Source organism: Macaca nemestrina, chromosome 7, assembly GCF_043159975.1.
Source record: "Macaca nemestrina isolate mMacNem1 chromosome 7, mMacNem.hap1, whole genome shotgun sequence".
Lineage (NCBI taxonomy): Eukaryota > Metazoa > Chordata > Mammalia > Primates > Cercopithecidae > Macaca > Macaca nemestrina.
Window position 1 is genome coordinate 167182009 of NC_092131.1, and position 24840 is coordinate 167206848.

The following is a 24840-nucleotide window of genomic DNA, read 5'->3' on the forward strand; positions in this document are numbered from 1 at the left end:
GCTACAACCTAGAAGAAAATATTGGCTAAATAGATACTTGATGAAGGAATGGTACCCAGAAATCTCAGAACTCAATACAGTAGTCCCCACTTTCTGCAGGAAATGTGTTCTAAGAACCCCAGTTGATGCCTGAAACTGTAGATTGTACTGAACCCTATACTGTGTTTTTACATGTACACGTAAAAACCTATGATAAAGCTATGAATTAGGCACAGTAAGAGATTAACAACAATAATAGGAGAACAGTTATAACAATATACTATAATAAAAGTTATGCGAATGTCGTCTCTCTCTCAAAAGATCTTATTCTACTGTACTTAACTATTTCCAGACTGTGGTCAACCATGAGTAACTGAAATTACGGGAAGTGAAACCACAGATAAGTGGGGACTCCTATAATAATAAAACAATTTACAAGTGACAAAAGATTTGAACAGACACTTGACCAAAATAGATGTCAGTAAGCCCATGGAAAGATGCTTAACACATTTAGTCATTGGGGAAATACAAATTTAAACCATAAGAAGATACTACATACCTATTAGAATTTTTTTTTGTTTTTTTAAATGGGTAAAGCCAGGCACAATGGTTCATGTCTGTGATTCCAGCGCTTTGGGAGGCTGAGGCAGAAGGATCACTTATCTACTAAAAATCAAAACAATTAGCCAGGCGTGTTGGCACAATACTTGTAATCCTAGCTACTCAGGAGGCTGAGATAAGAGGATTGCTTGAGCCCGGGAGGTTGAGGCTGCAGTGAACTATGATCATCATACCACTGTACTTCAGCCTGGACGACAGAGCAAGACCCTGTCTCAAAACAAAACAAAACCAAAAAAAAAAAAAAAACCAACCCTGAAACAGATAATATTGACTCTTGGCAAGGATGTGGAGCAATTGGAATTCTCATAATTGCTGGTGGGATTCAAAGTGGGATAGCCACTTTGGAAAAATTTGAGTTTCTTGTAAAGATAAACATGAACTTAACATTATGATCCAGTGTTTTCCACTTACAGATATATTCAAGAAAAGTGAAAACTTATGTTCACACAAAAATATGTACAAAAATGAATATAGTTGCTTTATTCAAAATCATCAAAAACTGGACTACACAAATATCCCTCAACTGTTGAATGAATAAACAAACATACTGTGTTGCAGCCATGTCATGAAATACTGCTCAGCAGCATAGAGGAACCAACTACAGATAAATATGCAGTGTGGGTGAATCTCAAATGCATTATGCTAAGTAAAAGCAGCCATTCAAAAGGCTACCTAAGACCAGGCATTGTGGCTCACACTTGTAATCCCAGCATTTTGGGAGGCCGAGGCAGGTGGATCACTTGAGCTTAGCAGTTTGAGACCATCCTGGGCAACATGGTGAAACCTCGTCTGTACCAAAAATACCAAAATTTAGCCGGATGTGGTGGTGCACACCTGTGGTTCCACCTATTCGGGAGGCTGAGGTGAAAGGATTGCTTAAGTCCTGGAGGTGGAGGTGACAGTGAGCTGAGATCGTGCCACTGCACTCCAGTCTGGGCGACAGAGTGAGGCTCGTCTCAAAAAACAAGAAAAAAGACTAACTAATGTGTGGTTCCATTTATTTGACCTCCCGGAAAAGACAGAATTACAAATAGAAAACTGATTATGGTTGCTGGGCTGGGATGGAGAGTAGGATTTGCTGTAAATTAGCACAGGAATTTTGGGGAGGTGAAGAAACCAATTAAATAGTGGAAAGCTATGAAGCTCATGGTGGCAAATACTGGTTTTCCAAAATTCTAATTTTTCACATTCACGTTGAAGTTCAGAATTTATCGTTGACAGCAAGTACTGATAGTTGTTTTCCTTGAAGTTATAGAGTTATTTTATTCAAAATTTGAAATTAAAAAAAAAAAATGCCATTTGTCCAAGGCTGTATAAAACAGTTTGTCTTTTTTTTTTTTTTTTTTTTGAGACAGAGTCTCACTCTGTCGTCCAGGCTCGGGTGCAGTGGCATGATCCCAGCTCACTGCAAGCTCACCTAACGGGTTCGCACCATTCTCCTGCCTCAGCTGGGACTACAGGCACCTGCCACCACGCCCGGCTAATTTTTTGTATTTTTAGTAGAGACGGGATTTCACCATGTTAGCCAGGATGGTCTCGATCTCCTGACCCCATGATCCGCCCGCCTTAGCCTCCCAAAGCACTGGGATTACAGGCGTGAGCCACTGCGCCTAGCCAGTATTAATATTTAAAAGTGTTCTTGGTGACTGCCCAGAAGGCACACTTGGGTACAATGAAAGGTTTGCAGAAAATATTTTGAGAACCCTGCACTAAAGCCTTAATTTTCATTGCTGATTTTTAATATTTGCTGCCCATGTCATAGTATTATATTTGTTTTTTTAAGCTATTTGTAAAAATACATGTTTCAAAAGTGAAGTTAATATGAATAAAATAGTTATCTATTCTGCAGTTCAAACACCCTCCACCAGGTGGCATCATACCTCTGCTTGTTGCCAACTCTTCCTAAAAATGAAGACACAACTTTTGATAAAGAATTTCTCCTAGAATTGCTGGTAAATATTAATGTCCTCTAAATTTTGCATGTGGTTTTCCCTGCCTTTTTAAATCATTCTTAAAGATGTAGGTTCATATAGATTTTTTTGTGGGCCAAAGATTAGGTGGATAATTCCCATTTTCTTTTTGGAATTGTATTATCATTTGATTTTTATGAGATTTGTTTTCTCACCCATCTTTTGAATTTCTTTTCTCAAGTATTTTATCTCTTCAAACTACTTTCTGGATGAATCATTCTATTAGCAAGTATTTATGTGCAAATCACTTCATTGTCTCTTTCAGTTCCTAAAAATTCCTGTGCTATTTTCTGACAATGTAGAACCTTTCATGAGTCATTTTTTTTGGATTAATAATAAATCTTTACAATAGAAAGAAATGAGGACTTTTTTCAGGAATTCTTCTTTTTTTTTTTTTCTTTTTGATACCAAGTCTCTCTCTCTTGCCCAGACTGGAGTGCAGTGGCGTGATCTCAGCTCACTGCTACCTCTGCCCCCCAGGTTCAAGTAATTCTTGTGCCTCAGCCTCCCAAGTAGCTGGTATTACAGATGTGTGCCACCACTCCAGGCTAATTTTTATATTTTTAGTAGAAGATGGAGTTTTGCCACATTGGCCAAGCTGGTCTTGAACTCCTGGCCTCAGGTGATTGACTTGCCTCGGCCTCCCAAAGTGTCAGGTTTACAGGCATGAATCACCGTGCCTAGCCTTTTTTCAGGAATTCTTCTAATGGGAAATAAGTTTGAGGATAATGTTGATCCTGTGCCTATTAAGGTCTTGTGGCTAGAATTTTATTCCTAAAATTTCCAACAAAAGAAAATAATTTTTAAAATGTATAGTGTGACAACATTATGTTTTGTTTCCTCCCTTTCCTAAAGGATTTCCTCAGGCTTCGGATTCTTCTAATATTCAATTTATGATTAAAAAGTTGAAACATACATATTGTTTAGCTATCATGGTTTTTTTCTATAATTATACTATCTTCACTGAAGAGAATGTGATACATTTTAAGAATATGTCATTTTAGCATTACTAGATAAACACTTCTTTTTCTTTTTTTTTTTTTTTTTGTCCCCCAGGCTGGAGTGCAATGGCATGATCTTGTTTCACTGCAACCTCCACCTCCCGGGTTCAAGCAATTCTCTTGCCTCAGCCTCCTGAGTAGCTGGGATTACAGAAGTGCACCACCACGCCCAGCTAATTTTTGTATTTTTAGTAAAGACGGGGTTTCACCATGTTGGTCAGGCTAGTCTCGAACTCCTCACCTTAGGTGATCTGCCTGCTTCAGCCTCCCAAAGTGCTGGGATTAAAGGCATGAGCTGCTTCTCTCGGCGTAACACTTACTTTCATATTTGACATAGATTAATATTAAGGGTACCTAGAGGTCATCATGGAAAGGAACATAGAGGGAGAAGACTAAGGTGATAGATTAATAAACTTCCCTAGATGGTATAGCTAGTTAGTATAAGAATGAAAATTAGGCCGGGCGCGGTGGCTCAAGCATATAATCCCAGCACTTTGGGAGGCCGAGACGGGCAGATCATGAGGTCAGGAGATCGAGACCATCCTGGCTAACACGGTGAAACCCCGTCTCTACTAAAAAAATATAAAAAAACTAGCCGGTCGTGGTGGCGGGCTCCTGTAGTCCCAGCTACTCTGGAGGCTGAGGCAGGAAAATGGCATAAACCCGGGAGGTGGAGCTTGCAGTGAGCTGAGATCCGGCCACTGCACTCCAGCCTGGGCGACAGAGCGAGACTCCGTCTCAAAAAAAAAAAAGAATGAAAACTATAGTCCAAGACCTAGAGCTCCTATTTTTTCTTAAATTGATTAATGCTAAGTGTCATGGTTTTTAAACTTTTGGCATGTACCAGGGACTTTGACACTATTTCATAATATTTCATTTCATTTTCATTGGAAACTTGAGATGTGTGGCACTTTATCTGTTTTACTGAAAAGGAAACTAAGGTTAGGAAGGTTAAAGTAAAGTGCCCAGCTTTTACAGTACTCATAAGTAGAGGAGCTGGGATTTGAACTCAGGTCTATCTGATTCCAAAGATCACCATCACCATTGGTTGGTTTCTCATCTTTGATCTATGGAGAAAATAGGAAAAAAAAAAAAATCTCTTATTGAACTGCTACAATAACTGATAGGCATGAAACTTCTTCCATAAATTATTTTTATTGAAAAAAGATGCTTGTAACCTTCTGCATGAACTTGTTTCCTTTCTTTTAGGTATCTCGTCATGAACGTCGAATTTCTCAGATTCAGCAATTGAACCAGATGCCTTTGTATCCAACCGAGAAAATTATATGGGATGAAAATATTGTCCCAACTGAGTACTATTCTGGAGAAGGTATGGTAAAGAAATATGGATTCAGATGTACAATGAAATAATTTCAGATTTGTCATTTATAATTGGAATTACAGACAGTGTACACTTCAGTCCACTCTGTACTTTGGGAAAATTTCCTGGTGCCCACAAGTTAACTTTAGAAGCTAGGAAAGATTTAGTATTTTGAATGCTTTGGCACTAAGGGTTTTTATTAAATTTAACTATATACATATCGCCCTGTAAAAAATATGACTATAAAGCCCTAAGACTGTTTTGGTTTTTTTGCTTGTTTGTATGAGACAGGGTCTTGCTCTGTCACCCAGACTGGAGTGCAGTGGTGCAACCTCAGCTCACTGCAGCCTCTGCTCCTGGGCTCAAGTGATCCTCCCACTTTAGCCTCCTGAGTACTTGAGACCACAGGCGTGCACCACCACACCCAGCTATTATTATTATTATTACTACTATTATTTGTATTTTTAGTAGAGACAAGGTCTGACCATGTTGCTCAGGCTGGTCTCGAACTCCTGAGCTCAAGCGATCTGCCCACCTCAGCCTCCCAAAGTGCTGGGATTACAGGTGTGAACCACTGCACCCGACCGTAAGACTGTTTTCAAGGAGACCTAATAATGCTTGAAGTATAGCTTTCATTGTGTCACTGTGATAGGCTGTGTTTGATAGAGCTTTTTTCAAAGGCTTTTTTTAGTGACTCTGTTGAATTCTATGTAAAGCCAGATAATGATCACCAAAAAAAGGCGTTATCATTTATTGATAGTAAACCCTTAGTGTTGATCCAAAATGGTATTGCCTAGTTTGTTCATTTATTTCCCCAGATTTGGATCTAAACACTTTTCACTCATCCTCTGAGGATGAGAATTGGCTACAACTGAGTATATGTAAAAGTGCATTCAGATATATTTTGAAGGTATATTTCAAAAGAAATTTCAGGACATTTTTTGAACAATGGCATCATTAGTAGAAGAAATGTAACTGTTTTAAAGACATCACAAGTATAAGTATTGGTATGTTTACTTAAAATGGTTACTCTAAGACATATCCTAGAGCCATAACTTCGATAGACCCAGTGCACTAATATTGTGCTAGATTTCAGAACATAGGCAGTCTTCATATCTTTTTGTGTTCTTACGGTGGTTAATATGTTGCTTTCTCATGTCTAGGGATGCACACCTGGATGATAAAAGTATAAAGAAATTCAAGATAGTGATTGCTATAAAAGTCAGGAAATAGTTACTTTCAGGTAAAGAAGCTGTAACCAGGAAAGGGCACTTGGGAGGATTCTGGGATAGCTGACAAGGTGGTTACAGGTTTCATTTAAAAAATGTCTTTTACTTTACTGGTATCTTCTATACATCCCTTTCTTTTTGTTTCTGCTGAAAAACCTGAGTTGTTTGATCATAGAGTTCCCACAGTCTATAGATTTTTCTGATTGAATACTCATGGCATATTGCAGCATGTTCCTCTGTTCTTTATTTTCCTTGCAAATTAGTACCACTTTGTGCAGAGGCTTGATCAGACTAAGGTTCTCCTTGGCAGGATTCTTGGTGGTGGTGTGTTCTTTCATCAGGAGGCACATACTGTCTGCTTGTCTCTCTTTTTGTACTACTAGTAGCTATTGATACTTAACACTTAGATTTGTTAATTCAGTGAGTATTGCAAATGCTGACATTTTGTCATTTTTTTAAAGTAAAAATGTGCTATCGAAAGAAATTGAGTTAGATTATAAGTCAGAGTTTACTAATATAAATAATGTTAAATTTTTGTTCATCAATGTTGTCTTTAAGTTTATTTTTTATTTTTTGGTAGTATGGACAACAATGATGAGACTATGACTTATCAGTAAAATGTATTTTGGGATTTTTTAAAACCTTTTTGATATTGCTGCTAAGTGGTCACTTATTGTCGAAGAGAAATAGTGTTAAGTGAGAATAATGAAAGGAATATTGTTTATTTATATAGTCAGAGAAGGGGGAGTCTAGAATAACATACAAACAATGTCTTGTCCTTAAAGTTTAGCCAGAAGGCAAGTTAAGAGCACAATAATAGTCATCAGAGATTGATTTATGCAATGTAACGTAATAATTCAGTGTTCATGCTAAATTTTGTTGTGCGCTAAATTTATGGTAACATTATTCACTTCAATATTTGCCAAATATAAATTAGGTGATAAGGGAAGAAGTTTTAAACTACTTGAAACTATTAGTGCAAGTATCCTTAAATACTTTGAAGGAGTACTGTTTACATACACATCACTGGATGCAGATTACATGTCTTAATAAAACTCATCCTTTACCCTAATTCTTTTTTTTTTTTTTTTTGAAATGGAGTTTTGCTCTTGTTGCCCAGGCTGGAGTGCAATGGCACGATCTTGGCTCACTGCAACCTTTGCCTCTTGGGTTCAAGCGATTCTCCTGCCTCAGCTTCCTGAGTAACTGGGATTACAGGTGCCCACCACGACACCCAGCTAATTTTTTGTATTTTTAGTAGAAACGAGGTTTCACTGTGTTGGCCAGGCTGTCTCAAACTCCTGACCTCAGGTGATCCACCTGCCTCGGCTTCCCAAAGTGCCGGGATTACAAGCATGAGCTGCTGTGCTCGGCCTCACCCCTAATTCTGTTTTTTTTTTTTTTTTTGAGACGGAGTCTTGCTCTGTCGCCCAGGCTGGAGTGCAGTGGCCGGATCTCAGCTCACTGCGAGCTCCGCCTCCCAGGTTTACACCATTCTCCTGCCTCAGCCTCCCGAGTAGCTGGGACTACAGGCGCCCGCCACCTCGCCTGGCTAGTTTTTTGTATTTTTTAGTAGAGACGGGGTTTCACCGTGTTAGCCAGGATGGTCTCGATCTCCTGACCTCGTGATCCACCCGTCTCGGCCTCCCAAAGTGCTGGGATTACAGGCTTGAGCCACCGCGCCCAGCCCTCACCCCTAATTCTTAATAGCCAACATTTATTAATCTGGTTTTAACATCTGTGTGAAAACAAAAATAAGTTGTTATCAGATATGCTGCATTTCAGGCTTTCATTAGATTCTTATAGTTTTGTGGTGCCAGTTTTTTAATACAGAGAGCATTAAAAGAATAATTCAGGCCGGGCACAGTGGCCTCACTTTGGGAGGCTGAGGTGGGCGGATCACGAGGTCAGGAGTTCGAGACCACCCTGACCAACATAGAGAAACTCTGTCTCTACTAAAAACACAAAAATTTAGCCAGACATGGTAGTGGACGCCTGTAATCCCAGCTATTCCAGAGGCAAGAGAGTGGCTTGAATCTGGGAGGCAGAGGTTGCAGTGAGACAAGATTGTGCCATTGCACTCCAGCCTGGGCGACAGAGCGAAACTCTGTCTCAAAGAAAAAAAAAGAATAATTCAAATATGGATGTTTTTTTCCTTTTCAGGTTGTCTTGCTCTTCCCAAATTGAATTTGCAGTTTTTGACTCTTCATGACTACCTACTAAGGAACTTTAACCTCTTCCGCTTAGAATCAACTTATGAAATTCGGCAGGACATTGAAGATAGTGTCAGCAGAATGAAGCCATGGTTAGTAAATTTGTTCCACCTGTAATGCAGATATGCAGACAGTGACTAAGAAACTTCTGTCAGAAACCTTATAAGTATATTTAGAAATAATATACCTGGCACAAAGATGCCCTCTAAAGTAAGAGATATTTACTCTTTGAGACATTTTAAAATGTGAATTAACATACATCAAAAGTGCTAAAATATAAACCACATTTCTGGGTACTTGAGAATGGGGATGAGAGACTGGGGATAAGCGAGAAGACGTCATCATGCTCAGGAAGGGAAGGGGGAAATGTGGAGGGAGTAGGTCAGACCTTACTTAAAGGCTGATTGGAAGGCTAGGGGTTGGCCAGCAGGCCTGTACTAGGAGAGCAGGACAGTTTAAGTCCTGGAGGAAGCTTATGATAAAGGGGTGTTCCGTTAATCCAGCTACTCTTGTCACTGTTGCTACAGTATTCTCAGTCAGCCTCTCTAGGGGAATGGACAGAGGATTAGGGCTGTTGCCGCACATTGCATGGGGTGGTACGTTAGAAAATCTTCTCTGTCTCTCCACCCATAGATTCTGTGGAAGAAAGCAAATCACCAGGATTTACTTTTAGGGCCAGTTGAGTTGGTCTTGTTATTTGAGGAATTCTTCCACATAAACTCCACTCCCCACCTGCTAGCTCATGTCTGGAATTCCTTTAGCTAAGAAAAGTCTTTCATTCTGGTTGTTGTAGCAGCTCTGCATTACAAGAATTTGTAAGGTTAATTTGGTTTTATAGATGTGGCTGACTTTAGGCAAATACTCTTTATTCACTATTTCATTCGAAGTATGAAATTGATGGATACAAGTTACACATCACAAGTGATTATAAATGAGTAAAATACTATGAGGTGAATTTTTGTTACATTATATAATAGGACACCATGTATACATACATGATTATACTGCATTGTATGTGAAAAGCTGAACAGCTTTGGAATGTGAACTGACTCAGGTGTCTTCCAGGCTTCTGCTTACTAATTATAGAGAGCTAACGCAGACACTGTGATTATGATCTATTTTTTCACTTCCATGTTTCATTTCATACAAAGTTCTATTTTTTAATTATTATGTGAAAAGTTATTTTGGGTGAGACTATAAAATACAATACAACGCATTTTCGACTTAATAATCAGTTGAGTCAGCAGGCAGGCGAGCACTGCAAAATTTGTATACCCACTGGCTAATCATTCCTGCCCACAGCTTTGCTGAAATTGTTGCCCATTGTTTGTACCCTGAGGGAGTGCTTGATCAGGAAACTTCTTTACAATTTATGGTTACCTTGAGATTATATGCTCAGATTCTGGGCCTAATTTTGGCCATTTGGTGAACTAGGGATTTATTAACTGGCAATTCAACAAATAGAATTCATTTATATTTTACTTAAATGCCAAGTGCAACAAAAATATTTGAGTTCTTTTGGTCTATTAATAAAAAAAATTAAATTATACCATTTTCTGGAGGGGAAGAAAATGTGACTTTTTGGAGCTAATTCATTCACATTTGTAGTAATAGAATTTTCTAAATTTGCATTTTTAATGCCCATCACTGAAAATTATTAAAAATGTTGAAACCTAAAACAGGGGCCAGGCTTCTTTCTGTTTCATGTATTTTGAAGATGAAAACTAACAGGCATTTTTACTCATTTTATGGTTCCAATGATTATGTTTTCAGGGTGCTGAAGCCCACTAACCAGCAGTAAGAGAGAATGTGATAAAGGGCCAGAAATCTATACTTTTTAATGCTTCAAGTAGATAATATTAGAAGAGAAAGGGGTAAGGGGAGTAGATTAGTGGTTGCTTGGGTTTGGTAACAGGAATTGACTGCAACTGGACAAGAGGGATCTTTTTAAAGATGTTGGAAATGTTCCACAACTGGATTTTGTGATGATGAATGCAAAACTCTGCAAATTTACTGAGAACTATGGACTTGTGTATTTATAGTGGATAAATGTTATGGTATGTAAACTATACTGCATTAAAGCTGTAAAAAATGGAGGAGGTGATAGGAAGTTGTGTCACAATGGTTTAGCCACTAAGTAATTCCTTTTAGACATTGTCCCAATACTAACCAAGCCATTGATTGCAGAACTTTATTTTTAATTAGTTTCTCTTTTTGGTGTTATGAAGTTCTACAATTTTTTTGTTGTGACATAAAGTCTTTACATAGGAGGCAGTTTATCTTTGTAGGTATGTCGTATTCTGCAGTACTTCCTATCTTTGGAGTGCTGCTTCAGTTTTTATGTTACACATTTCTCAAATACAACTTTTTAATACAAAAACTAAAGCACCAGTTAGACTAACATAAGAAGAAAGAATGGGCATTGGGATGTTGTGGTTCTGGTTATTACAACTAGCTTGATTTTTTTCCTGCAATCCATAGCAACATCTTTTAAATGATTTAAATATGCTCTCTAAAGGAGGTTTTTGCATAGATATTATTTGTTTGCATGTTTTTAATTTTTTTTTGAAATTGTAGCTTGTCCTAAAATGTATTCGAAACAGCTTATAGAAATACTTAAAATACAGAAAATAAAATATTAACAATTGAAACGGTCTTTATGAAGAGGGTAAAAGGATAACAATATAAAATAAAACCAAGTAAAGAGGTCCTTCAGAAATGAAAGAGAAATAAAGACAGAAAAACAGAACAGAACAAAAACTGAGAGAGTTTATCATCACTAGACTGCCTTATAATAAATGCCAATGGAAGTTCTCCAAGCTGAAATACAAAGCTGCCAATTAGTAACATTAAGAGACCCTGAATAGCTAAAGCAATCTTGATCAAGAAGAACAAAGCTGGAGACATCATACTTCCTGATTTCAAATTATATTACAAAGCTACAGTGGTCAAAACAGTATGGTACTGGCATAAAAACACATAGACCAACAAAAGAGAAAGCCCAGAAGTAAACCCACACTTGTACAATCATTTAATCTTTGATGCATGTGCCAAGAGTATGCAATAGGGAAAGGAAAATGGTCTTGGGAAAACTGGATATCTACTTGTAAAAAAATGAAATAGGATCCCTATCTTACATGATACACAAAAGTTAACTGAAGATAGATTGAAGATTTTAACATAAGACCTGAACCCATGAAACTCCAAGAAGAAAACAGGGGAAAAACTCCATAACATTGGTCTTAGCAATGATATTTGGGTGATACCAAGAGCACAGGGAACAAAAGCAAAAATAAGTAAGTGGGGACCACATCAAACTGAAAAGTTTCTGCACCGCAAAGGAAACAGTCAACAAAATGAAAAGGCAGCCTTACAGAATGGAAGAAAATATTTGCAAACCATATATCTGATTAGAAGTTAATATCCAAAATATGTAAGGAACTCATATTACTCAATAGCAAAATACCAAATAACCCAATAAAAAATGGGTGAAGGACTTGAAAACATTTTTTGTGAGAGGATATACAAAGGACAGATAGATAAAAAGGTGTTCAACATCACTAATCATCAAGGGAATGCATATCAAAACCACAATGAGATATTCATACCTCACAACTGTTAGAATGACTGTTATCAAAAGTCAAAAGATAACAAGTGTTTGCAAGGATGTGGAGAAAAGGGAACTCTTATACGCTATTGGTGGGAATGTCAATTAGTACAGCCGTTATGGAAAACAATATGGAGGTTCCTCAAAAAATTAAAAATCAGAGCTATCATGTGATCCAGCAAACCCACTTCTGAATGTTTATCCAAAGGAAATAAAATCACGATCCTGAAGAGATGTCTGCACTCTTGTGTTCGTTGCAGCATTATTCACAATAACCAAGATGTGGAAACAACTTAAGGGCTGAGTGGATAAAGAAAATGTGAAAATGTGGCGCGTGTGTGTACATATATAAAAACACACAATGGGATATGATTAACCTTTTAAAAAGAAGGAAATCCTTTTTTTGACAACGTGGATAAACCCGGAGTACGTTATGCCAAATGTATTAAGCCAGATACAGATAGACAAAAACTGATGATCTCACTTTACATATGGAATCTAAAAAAAGGCAAATTCATGGAAGCAGTAGAAGGGCAGTTATGGGTTGTAGGTGGGGGAAATGGGGACATACTGGTCAAAGGGTCTAAACTTTCAGTTACAAGCTACATAAGTTTGGAGATCTACTATAAAGCATAGTGACTATTATGTTTTATGTACTTGAAACTTGCCAGGATAGGTCTTAAGTATTCTTACCACACACACACAAAAATGATAACTGTGTTGGTAATGATACCACAGTGTATACATAGTTTAAAACATCACATTGTATTCCTTAAATATATACAATTTTTATTTGTGAAGTATACCTCAATAAAGCTGAAATAAAACTAAGTGTGCTACATTATTTATTTCTTTGATAAAATGGCTCAGCCCCAGAACGCTCTTACATACATAGGGTTAGCTTTTTTCTTAGGTTGGGGAGGAGATATTCCTCTACTTCTGTTTCTTTTCTGGACCACATTTGCCTGTTTCATACTATCATGTACCTGTTTCATGCTATCATATATACTTTGTATACTTTGAGAGTTAAAGGTTTATTTTTTTTTAAGTTAAGAAGTAGGGGTTACTAATATTAGGACTTAAATACTAGCTGAACGGTATTCCTACTTACTAGTTTTACTTGTCTAAAAGTTGGGGATAAATTATTTTTTGTTTGAGTAACCATCCATTTCTTTGGTTTTAGGCAATCTGAATATGGCGGTGTAGTGTTTGGTGGTTGGGCGCGAATGGCTCAGCCCATTGTGGCTTTCACTGTTGTTGAAGTGGCCAAACCCAACATAGGTGAAAACTGGCCAACCCGAGTTCGTGCAGATGTTACCATAAATCTGAATGTCAGAGATCACATCAAAGATGAATGGGAAGGTAATTTTGTATTTCAAAAAGTGACATTACCTTTTGCCTTGTTACGAACTTTCACTTAGAGCATTAACAAAGTACTTTTACTAAATGTTATCCTTTTAAGCTTTTATTAAACTTTATCCTTGAAATTTGATTTAAAGAATAGCAACTTTCTAATTATTAGTTTTAAAAATACCAGGGATCATACAAGAATATTTAGGTATCTTAATATTTTAATAAAAAGGATAAAATTGCATACATATCAAAGTTTTGAAAACTGAAGTTTGCAAAGACTAGAGGAGAGCATTTTAAGTCTTAAATTTAGCAAGATAATATTTGTGGATTTGTGGGATCAATATAAAAGAATAAAAATATTAGTGTTCACCAAAGAGTGGGGAGAAAGCCCACATATAACATGCAGACATGCAGAGCAGTAAGGAAAATTGGTATTTTTCAAAAAATAAAAGCCAAGGTGAAAAGAATAGAAATGCATACACTTTGTGGAAAATAAAAATACAAAATCAAAATTAGGCAAGCTCAAAAAGAATGTGGGGGTGGGCGGGGCTATAGTGAAACAACTCAGAAATAAATAATAGTTTATTTGCACCTAAGGCAGAAAGGCTAAAGAATCAGTGAAATCAAATGTACTCAAGGATATATAATAATTGCAAAGAAATTAAAGGAGTTATTCCTTCTATTTTTTGCTAGGCAAGATTTTAAGGATGAGAGTTCCATGTCGAAATTAATTTGTTTTGGAGGCAGATATGTTCAAAATTACTAAGTCCAATAGAATTAAAATGGTAAGACCTCTGCCAGAAGTGACATATGAACTGATTTCTATTAGGCAGTTTTATATTTTTCTCCCAGCTGTCCTGTGAGAGGTCTTACTTGATGCCCTGTTTTGAGAAACAGTAGTCAGTAGGTTTTACCTCCTTTTACTTTCTTGGCATGCCAGAAGGAAAGGGATAGCCCCTTAATGGATCTGTTTTCAGAAATTATTACTACCAGTGTAGCTGTTTATAATCATGGGAACTATATTGTTATCAAAGAATTCTGAAGGAATCCGGCAACAGAGCTAGCCAAATGTTTACCAAGTGCCTACGGTAGTGGGTATAGTTTGTGACAGATTGTTTTTATGACTCTTGTATTCTTCAAAAGAGTTTCATTCTGTGTATTACTCATCCAGAATAATGTGCGCCTTTACTATTGCTGAACCCCGAGAAAGCCATTAAGTTGCTGGAGAAGACCTCATATTTATTATTCCTTGAAGCTTAAGGAGATATTAAACACTGTTTTACACAGTGGGAAATAAACTGAGATAACTTACTGCGTACCCCCAGAAGTAGTAAATGGTTGGAATTTTGTTTATTTTAATGGACTCTTTATAGGAATTTATAGATGAGAGGTCCGCATTTTGGTGTTAAGGAAAACAAAAGGATGTTTAAAAACAGGCCACATTCCCCATTACTGACTGCTTTCAGAAGGACATGAGGCAGTCTTTTTTTCTTTTAAACATCAGCCTCTGGTAGAATGAGAAGTGGAATGGGTACATTTTGATGGGCAAGATAGGGCACAATAGGGCATTGTGGGATGAGTGATAGTCTGGGGTGTGATGGAGAGAAAAGTGTTTTCTGGGAGGCCTGGGCCAAAAACCAGCCCCTATATTGATCACAGATAGGATAGCCAAATAGAAAATGGGAGCAAAAAGGAGAGATTCTGTAAACAATAATGATTTTTTTTTTTTTTTAAATGACAGAGTCTCACTCTGTTGCCCAGGCTGGAGTACAGTGGCACAATCTCGGCTCACTGCAACCTCTACCTCCCGGGTTCAAGCAATTCTCTGCCTCAGCCTCCCGAGTAGATGGGATTATAGGCACCCACCACCACGCCCAGCTAATTTTTTGTATTTTTACTAAAGACGAGGTTTCACCATCTTGGCCAGGCTGGTGTTGAACTCCTGACGTTGTGATCCACCCGCCTCAGCGTCCCAAAGTGCTAGGATTACAGGCATGAGCCACACCGTGCCCGGCTGAATATTGTTTTATAAAAGTAAATTTTAAAGATTATTAAACTAAATACCATAAAACATTCCTCTTCTCCCTTTGAAAAGGTGTGAACCTCAAGCCCTTATCTTCTTCAATATTCTCACTTAAATTTAAGGAAACAGAATTCATGAAATGGAAATGCCAGATTTGCTCCAGAAAGCACGGCTAGGATAGGGTGGATACAAATGGTTGCAAGGGCAGAGAGAGTTGAGCTCATTGAAATATAGGATTTTAAAAAATGTGGATCTAAGATGTCCCAGAGGAAAGTGGTTTGCTTTAGGAAGGAACAAGAGGTCATCCCTCAGTGATGCCAAAAAGTACCTCCTATCTTGGTAGAGGATAAATCACTTCTCAGGACCACTTCTTTGGCTTTAAGACTTAGAAGTTTTAATGAGCTGTACAGATCAGATGTCACACAAGTAATACAACTCAGATAGTAGAACCGTTCCCATTCATTCTCATTACTACTCTTGCTGCTTTGCATAGAATTTATTGGGAAATAATTAAATCAGTATTATGAATAGAGTTATTATTTCTACCTTTACCCGTACTCTAACCAGTCCCCCAATTAAAACAAACCAAAATATTTTCAGTACTATTGGACATATACCCACATTGTTGATTTGATTTCATTGTGTTTGTTGTTAACAAGGTTATGAGCAAGCAGACTGTTTACATTTACATTTATGTCATATAATGGCTAACAAAAGCATTGGAAATGGAATGAAGATTAAGTGGTGTAGCATTACATGCTGTGAGGTCTAATTTTATATCCTTGTCTTCCAGTTTCTCTACTTTTAATGGAAGTGGGAAGCCCGTTGAGTTCATTATTGGGTCTAGTGACCAAGAAACTATGGACTTTGGCACAAGTGTCCTATTTCTTGACATTCACTTATAAAAATGTTCAGTATTTGCCAAATATATTCAGCCATCTTTCTCAAAATCGTATCTGTAAACAATACTTTTTTGCCTTGATGAATTATTCTTGAGTTGACCTGTTTTAGTGAAATACAATTAGGCTGTCTTTGGAATGACACTGATAGATAGTTTAAACTGATATTAAAAACCTGCTAAATATGCTATAGATGGATTATATGCCAGCCATATTTTTGGTTACTTATTAAGAATGTTAAAAATAAGAATGATGACGAACATCCAATTTTGGAGCTGTAGCATGACTTGGAGGGCTTATTCAGTAATATATTCATGGCATGAATGTTTCTAATTTTAATATAAAGAGGTTTTCATTTCAATTAATGCTATGAAATATTGAGTATTAAAGATTATAGAAAAGCCCATAATTGTGTTACAATGCGATAATAATCGTTGGTCACTCATGATATCTCTCTACCAAAGATAAGAGGTAGAGAGGCAAATAAGAATTTGCCTACAAAAGACTGAAAACAATGAAATTCTAATAAATGGAAATGTCTTTATGTCTTACCAGGTCTTCGTAAGCATGATGTATGCTTTTTAATTACTGTACGTCCCACAAAACCTTACGGCACTAAGTTTGACCGGAGGAGACCTTTTATTGAGCAGGTTGGCCTGGTTTATGTCAGAGGCTGTGAAATTCAGGGCATGCTGGATGACAAAGGACGTGTCATTGAAGATGGTATGGTGGCATATATTTTTGAAAGAGTATGTGTATAGAATGATACATTTCTTTGCCTTTTTTCTTTTTTTGCTCCTTAGATATTTTTTAGTTGTTTTACCTACTAAATTGACAAAAGATTTTGTATCAAATATGTCTAGGGTACCTACCATGCAGTTTTAGATATAGGTAACATGGTTTCAAAACTTTTTTTTTTCCCCGAGATAGAATCTCACAGTGTCACACAGGCTGGAGAGCAGTGACGCAATCTCAGCTCATTGCAACCTCTGCCTCCTGGGTGCATGCGATTCTCCAGCCTCAGTCCCACTAGTAGCTGGGACCATAGGCATGTGTGACCATGCCCAGTAAATTTTAGTAGTTTTTGGTAGAGATGGGATTTCCCCATGTTGCCCAGGCTGGTCTCAAACTCCTGAGATGAAGCAGTCCACTTGCCTCGGCCTCCCAAAGTGCTGGGATTACAGACGTGAGCCAGCACCGCACCCAGCCAGTTAAAAAACTTCTATGTTGGATATTGGAAAGGACAGTATCTTTTTTTTTTTCTTTTTTTCCCCCAATGTCATCCAGGCTGGAGTGCAATGGCATGATCTCAGCTCACTGCAACCTCTGCCTCCCAGGTTCAACCAATTCTGCCTCAGCCACCCGAGTAGCTGGGATTACAGATGCCTGCCACCGCGCCTGGCTAATTTTTGTATTTTTAGTGGAGACAGGGTTTCACCATGTTGGCGAGGCTGGTCTTGAACTCTGGGACAGGACCTTTTGAAATCATCTTTATTCAAAGCTTTTTAAAATATATAATACTTGACATTTTTTTTTTTAAGAAACACTAAATACTTCTTACAGTTGTCTAAGCTTTTTTTGTGTTGAATGGTATGTTTTTTCTTCTTAAATTTGACTGTTTTAATTCATTGTAGTGGTGGTTCTTAATTGGGAACAATACTGTCCTTCGTTTGGAAATGCATAGTGATATTTAGGTTTTCAAATGACTGGGATAGAGGTGAGGAATGGTAGGCTCTTGGCCTTAGGTAACTATGAGCCAGGGATGCTAAATATCAGAACAGAACTAAAAGAATTACCCTGCATAAGATGCCAACTTTACCTCATTTAAAAATACTGCTTTACAAAATTAGTTATTTGATTTCTTATGTGTATCACTTATTATCCCTTTGAAATTCTTTCTTCTGTTGTCCTGACTTCCTTTATAATACTTCTTATTAAATTACAGCTGCATACATGTCTAGTGCTTATTTTATAATTTGGTTGTTAAACTTTTTTTTTCTTGAGACGGAGTCTCACTCTGTCACCAGGCTGGAGTGCAGTGGCGCAATCTCGGCTCACTGCAACCTCTGCCTCCTGGGTTCAAGTGATTCTCCTGCCTCAGCCTTCCTAATAGCTGGGACTACAGGCGCCTGCCACCATGCTGGCTAATTTTTGTATTTTTAGTAGAGACAGGGTTTCACCATGTTGGCCAGGATGGTCTCGGTCTCTTGACCTCATGATCCACCAGCCTCTGCCTCCCAAAGTGCTGGGATTACAGGCATGAGCCACTATGCCCCGCCAGTTGTTAAACTTCTTTTGAAACTTTAGTCAGTTTCTGCCATCTGTGGTTTAGAGATTATATCATTGTTAAACTGCTGATGATTAGGTTATTTATCTCTAGAATAAAAGAAAATAGGAGAAGGGAATGGAAAATGGATGGAGTAAGCATAAGGCCATATAATAGAACCAAAGTTGGAGGTCTAAGACCCACCCCACCCCGCATGCCCAGAAGAGGAGATATGTCAGAGAGGAAAGAAGAGGCTCTGGGCTTTCAACCATTAGTATCCTACATTTCTGTGTATGCGAAATTTCTTTTCGTGCTGGTTATATTAGGTATGGAATGTGGAAGGATGAGAAAAGTGATAAACCTCTGTCAAATTAAGGAATAGAAAACTATGCCTTAAATTCTAAAATACATATATTTAATTAGAAAATATTTATTGAATACTTACTGTAGGTAAAGCAGTAGTGGGAGCTATGAGTGACAAAAGTAAAGTTCTTTGACTTCTAAGTGTGTGGCTTCTGAGTGTGTGTACAAATTATTGCAAGTCATGGCGTTGCATCGTAAACGTTACATGACTGCTATGGAAGGAAATAGTAAGAATGTAGAGAAAGAAGAAAGTACTTTCAGCTTAGAATTGACGTGGGTGAGTGGGGGCATTCTAGTTTGGGAAAAATGGTTGGAGTTAAGCCTGAACCATTTACTCACCATTTCTGGAAAAAAATACTGTTGACTTACTTTGATATTTGAAAAATATATATTTTATTTAACAAACTTTTTCAAATTGTCCAGGACCTGAACCCAGACCCAATCTTAGAGGAGAATCAAGGACATTTAGAGTGTTTTTGGATCCAAACCAGTATCAACAAGATATGACCAATACTATACAGAATGGAGCAGAGGATGTGTATGAAACTTTTAATATAATAATGAGGAGAAAACCAAAGGAAAATAACTTTAAGGTAATTTGGGGGCTATGTAACTAAAAGTACTATGTCATAATTTAAGTAACTTTTATGACGTAAATACAAAGATATTTGGTTAGAGGAAGATTTGTTAAGAAAATAATAATTACTGCTTTTATTTTTACTATAAGCAGTCCTCTTAAACTTTTAACATTGATGAAATATAAAAATTTAAAGAAATTGATTTGTTAAATTATTTTGTCTTTTGAAGAGTTTAGAAACTTCAAATATAGATGAATCCACATGTTATTAAGGGTCCACCTCCTTTTTTGCTTTTTGTATATTAGGTACTCAGCTAATGCCCTATTGTGAAGTGAAGGAAAGCTTGCTTACTTGTTTACTGGGGCTTCTTTTTTGAATCAAAAGTAGGTATACTTCCAAGTCACTTTAAGAAGACAGATATGGAACCTCAAGGCTCTGAATTACTATATGATATAATATATTTTTAGTCATTAGTAGGAAAGGGAAGTTTGGTGGCTCAAAGTTTTACTTTCAGAATAACTTTGTGGGGAGAAGATTTTTATTAAAGGATAGTTTTTTAAAACCATTATTTGAAACTATATTATAAAACTTAAACATTGAACAATTCTAGCATTTGATAATATGTAGCTTTTGTAGAAAGAATGCCTTCCTTTTCTCTTTCTCCCAAAGTGCAGTACTTCTTAGACGTTCCTATCACTTTATTACTTTTATGTAACCCTGTTGTTGTGATTGAAAAAAAGAAAACTTTTCAAACAGCAGAACTTGTTCTTCATCTCTCCCTGTTGTTGAACACAAGTGGAGATATCCTTGATTTCTCTTTGTCTCATACTCTACCTCTAATCCATCAGTGAGTCTGATTAGCTCATCACCTCTGCTGATGCCATGTCCAAGACACCTTTATCTCACACATCCCTGCCTCTTGTCTGTTCCTCCCCTTACACATATCCACATAATGGCTGAATAATCCTTTTAAAATGTGAAAGATACCTTGATACCCCCACTTAACATTCTTTAATGTTTTTCCATCACATTAGAAAGTTCCTACCATAATCCAAAAGGCCCTTTATCATTTTCTGTCTTCTGGCTGCCTCTCCCAACATCATTTTCTAACACTTTTTCCTTATTCACTCCATGTCAGTCACACTGTCATTTTTGCTGTTTTTTAAAATAATCCAAGACTTTTCACATGGTGTTCCTTTTACTTAGATAATTATCCCCAGGTATTTACATAGTTCATTTCCTCACCTGACATGGGCAACTCTTTTTCAATGTCACCTCCTAAGAGAAGCCTTCCCTGGCAACCTTACCTAAAGTAGCATCTTCTTATCATTCTCTACCCTATTCCCTATATTTTTCCTCAGAGCCCTTATCGTAACTGATGATTATACATTTGTTATGTATCTGAATTCTCCATTAGAAAGCAATGAAGCAAACAAATCTATGAGGGCAGGGTCTTTGTTTTGTTCTCCAGCGTGTCCTTAGCACCTAGAACTGTGCCTATTATATAGTATATTCTTAATAAACATTTATTGAGTGAACAAAGGATGGAGAAATCTAAGAGTTTCCAAGTTTTATAGTACCTATGACTGTCACAGTTGATCAGTTTTCAGTAAATAAATCTCAGTTACTTTACTGAAAACTAAAAAATTATTTTCTTATACTCATGTTTGACTGTTTTATTTAGTGCCTACTGTAAGTCTGATATTGTGCTAAAATGAAGCTTATGAAGATGAATCAGATACAACTTACACCTTTAGAGAAGTTAGAAATCTAGACAAATGCTTACCATGAACAGTTACAAGGTATCAAAAGCCATAAAAAGACTGTGGATGAAAGTGTCCTGAAAGTTCAAAGGAGGGATTTAGTTTCTGATCCAAGAAAGAGGGCGAATGATTAACTTGCCTATGTTTAGGAAAAAAAGAATGCTCTTTTAGTGTCTTTGGTGTTTCATTATGTACCTGTGTAGCATCGCTCATTTATTGCCTTTTCTCTTTTCCAGTTTGTACAACCTGTGCTAATCTGGATACTTTATTTTTTGCCTAGACAGTTATAATAGCCCCCTCTTTGTCTACCCTTGAGTCTCCTCATAGCCAGTCACCTGTTTTTCATATGTTTCCCTACTGTGTGACACTGATCATTTTACTCTCCTTCTCAGAACATTTCTTTGACTTCCTATTCATGATGAAATAAATCAAAGCTCCTTCACAAATCTTTTACTTTAGTTCAATAAAAATACCACTTTCCTCCATGAAACCTTTCCTAATGTTAAGTGTCCCCGGCATCCATCTCTCATTTACTGTGAACTTTGTTCCCATTGTATTTTATAACATTCTTTACTGTTTACCACATTCTGCTGCTTTTTGTTACAGTTAAGGACATATTTTATCTTGCTACTAAAACTGTAATTTCCTTAGAGGGCAGAGCACTGATCTTACTCATCATTGTTATGTGAATATACTCATTTGGGTATTCATTCATTCACCCGTTCCATATTTAAACTGGTCTAGATTCCTCCTCTTGTGGGAATTATATTTTAGTAGGGATTAAACAAATGATAGTAGGGATAGTAGGGTTAAAACAAATAACCAAGTACCTGAACAAGAGAATTTCAGGTATAAGTGTAAGAACATAAAGCAAGGCAACATGATTAAGGGTGTGATTAACATATACTATCTTATCATTTTTAAAAGTTGTATAATAGTTATGATTTAAAAATTGTCGGTTTGGTTATTTTATTCTTTGAAATTGATAGCCTAGTCTCCAGATTTCTATATGTGAGATAGATCACTTTGTTGAAATGATTTTTGGAAAGTCTAAGAATTTCCCTTAGCTTTTTGGAATTACTTTTGACAGTATATATGCTAACTACTATAATGACCTTTTGTTGTAGTCCTGATTCTTTCCTTCTGAAATTTTATTTGATATTTCCTTTATTTTTATGATTTTGTTCACTTTATTTTTTATTTCTTCTCACAGTGCTAATTTTAGTTTTCTAAATTGTGAGGTTTCATCACAATTGAAGCATACATTAATGTGCTTCTGGTTGTGTGTGATTTTAGCATTAAAGGACTATGGAGTATAAAGAGGGAAAACCTCCAGGAGTTTCTGAGAGGAAGTATTTTCTCTAAGGGTTTGTTCTATATTGTTTTCTTACTGCTGTATCGACCTGAGTCTGGTTTTCATCCTACTCAATAGGAGTCAAATGGTAAATTTATTTATGTCATTCTGTTTAAGTGAACTCTTAATGGATAAACTGTTCTTGCTAAGTTTGGTCTTTTGTTTAACTCAGTGTGTGGTATCAGCTGAAAATATAGCTGTTGATTCAGTCTAGCCAAGCACCTGTCAGCCAGCGGAAAATAGCTTCTTGCTCTGAAACACTCAGGAATTCTGGATTAGTGCAGCCAGCTCTGCATTCCAGTAAGTGCAAATGTTTGAGCTGTCTCACTGACACAATCTTTTTCTGTCCTTTTACTGACAGGCTGTGCTGGAGACTATTCGGAACCTGATGAATACTGATTGTGTGGTACCTGACTGGCTGCATGATATCATTTTAGGTTATGGGGACCCAAGTAGCGCACATTATTCAAAAATGCCCAATCAGATTGCCACTCTTGATTTCAATGATACATTTCTCTCCATTGAGCATTTAAAAGCCAGCTTCCCTGGTCATAATGTTAAAGTAACTGTAGAAGACCCTGCTCTACAAATACCCCCTTTCAGGTAAAGTCAGAACTGGGTATGCCCCTCTCCAGCATGCTGTAGTCAATGTGTGTTATGCCATCAGGATTGTTATCTAAAGTGAGTTTTGAGTACTATGTTTGAATTTTGTTTCAGCAGTCCCTACCTTCACCGTGCAATCACTGGGATGACTTTAATATATTTGAATCTATTTCTTAGGGCACAAGCTGTTTTAAGACCACAATAAAAGTAGCCTAATGCCTAATAAGGGATCAATAAACACTTACTGTCTGCAGAGAACTATATAAATATATTTATAGCATTTGACTAAAATATGTCTGCATTTATGCATAGTCTGGTATGTTTCTCAACTAATACAGCTGTGGGATGTTGAACTTTGTTTTTAGGGAAAAAATCTTTCTTTCTTTTAACTTTGCTTGCTTTCACAAATTTGAAATGTTCACAGTATAGCTGGGCACAATGGCTCATGCATGTAATCCCAGTGACTTGGGAGGCTAAGGCAGGAGGACAGCTTGAGGCTGGGAATTCAAAACCAGCCTGGGCAACATAGCGAGACCCCCATCTCTAAAAAAATTTTAAAACGTAGCTGGGCATGGTGGCACACACCTGTAATTTCAGGAACTCAGGAGGCTGAGACAGGAGGATTGCTTGAACCCAGGAGTTTAAGGCTGCATTAAGCTATGATTGTGCCACTGTACTCCAGCCTGGGTGACAGAGGAAGACCTCATCTCTCAATAAATGAAATAAATACTCACAGTAGTCATATTTAATGTTAAATTAGCTCTGGTCTTAAAATTTAAGTGAAAACAGAACAAAGCACCTGAAATAATTGGTTGTTACTCCCTGAATTCCTTCATATAGATACCTATGGGTGGTAGCCCACAGATTACTTTCTTAGCTACAAATTAGAAAACACACAGCTTTCAACTGATTGTTAAATATTTATATATATAAATATATATAAATAATAATGTATATAATCAACCCAAACAGTAAAATATATATATATATATGTAAATAAAATAATAGGCCAGATTTGGTGGCTCATGCCTGTAATCCCAACACTTTGGGAGGTGAAGTTGAGAGGATTGCTTGAGGCCAGGAATTCCAGACCACCCTAGGCAACTGAGACCTCATCTCTATATAAAAAAAATGAAAATTAGCAAGATTTGATATGTGTCTGCAGTCCCAGCTACTCAGGAAGCTAAGGTGAGAGGATCACATGAACCCAGGAGTGTGAGGCTGCAGTGAGCTATGATCACACCACTGCACTCTAGCCTGGGTGACAGAGCAAGACTCTATCTCAAAATAATAATAATAATTCTACATGTTAAATACACATATCCTTTATATACCAAACCTAGTCTTCCATACTTTCCTAATCCTATTTCTGGCAAAGACATTTTTCTACTCCGCCATCTTGAAATCTCAGCATTATTTTTGAATCTTTTTACTCCCATAAAACTCCTGCTATATCTCAGAGATTCCGCCGTGGGGATAGTTGTCTGTCTGCCTGTTGCCCAGGCTGGAGTGCAGTGGCGTGCACTTTCTGCTTACTGCAAGCTCTGCCTCCTGGGTTCACGCCATTCTCCTGCCTCAGCCTCCCGAGTGGCTGGGACTACAAGGCACCTGCCACCACACCCAGCTAATTTTCTTTTTTTTTGTATTTTTAGTAGAGACAGGGTTTCACCGTGTTAGCCAGGATGGTCTTGATCTCC

The 24840-nt window shown here is 37.2% G+C and overlaps 1 protein-coding gene across 3 annotated transcripts in view; it reads left to right on the forward strand.

The window, feature by feature from the left end:
• Positions 1 to 24840, forward strand: part of LOC105492879 (aquarius intron-binding spliceosomal factor) — a 118322-nt gene that overhangs the window by 45778 nt on the left and 47704 nt on the right. For all 3 annotated transcript variants that reach the window (XR_011606187.1, XM_071067126.1, XM_071067127.1), the window contains exons 14-20: positions 2450 to 2552; positions 4781 to 4901; positions 8285 to 8426; positions 13125 to 13303; positions 16772 to 16939; positions 19269 to 19438; positions 22902 to 23143. Coding sequence is in view for 2 of the 3 variants with exons in the window: in XM_071067126.1 (XP_070923227.1) it covers positions 2450 to 2552; positions 4781 to 4901; positions 8285 to 8426; positions 13125 to 13303; positions 16772 to 16939; positions 19269 to 19438; positions 22902 to 23143 (1125 nt within the window). In the remaining variant the exon portion in view is untranslated. The remainder of the gene's footprint in view (positions 1 to 2449; positions 2553 to 4780; positions 4902 to 8284; positions 8427 to 13124; positions 13304 to 16771; positions 16940 to 19268; positions 19439 to 22901; positions 23144 to 24840) is intronic.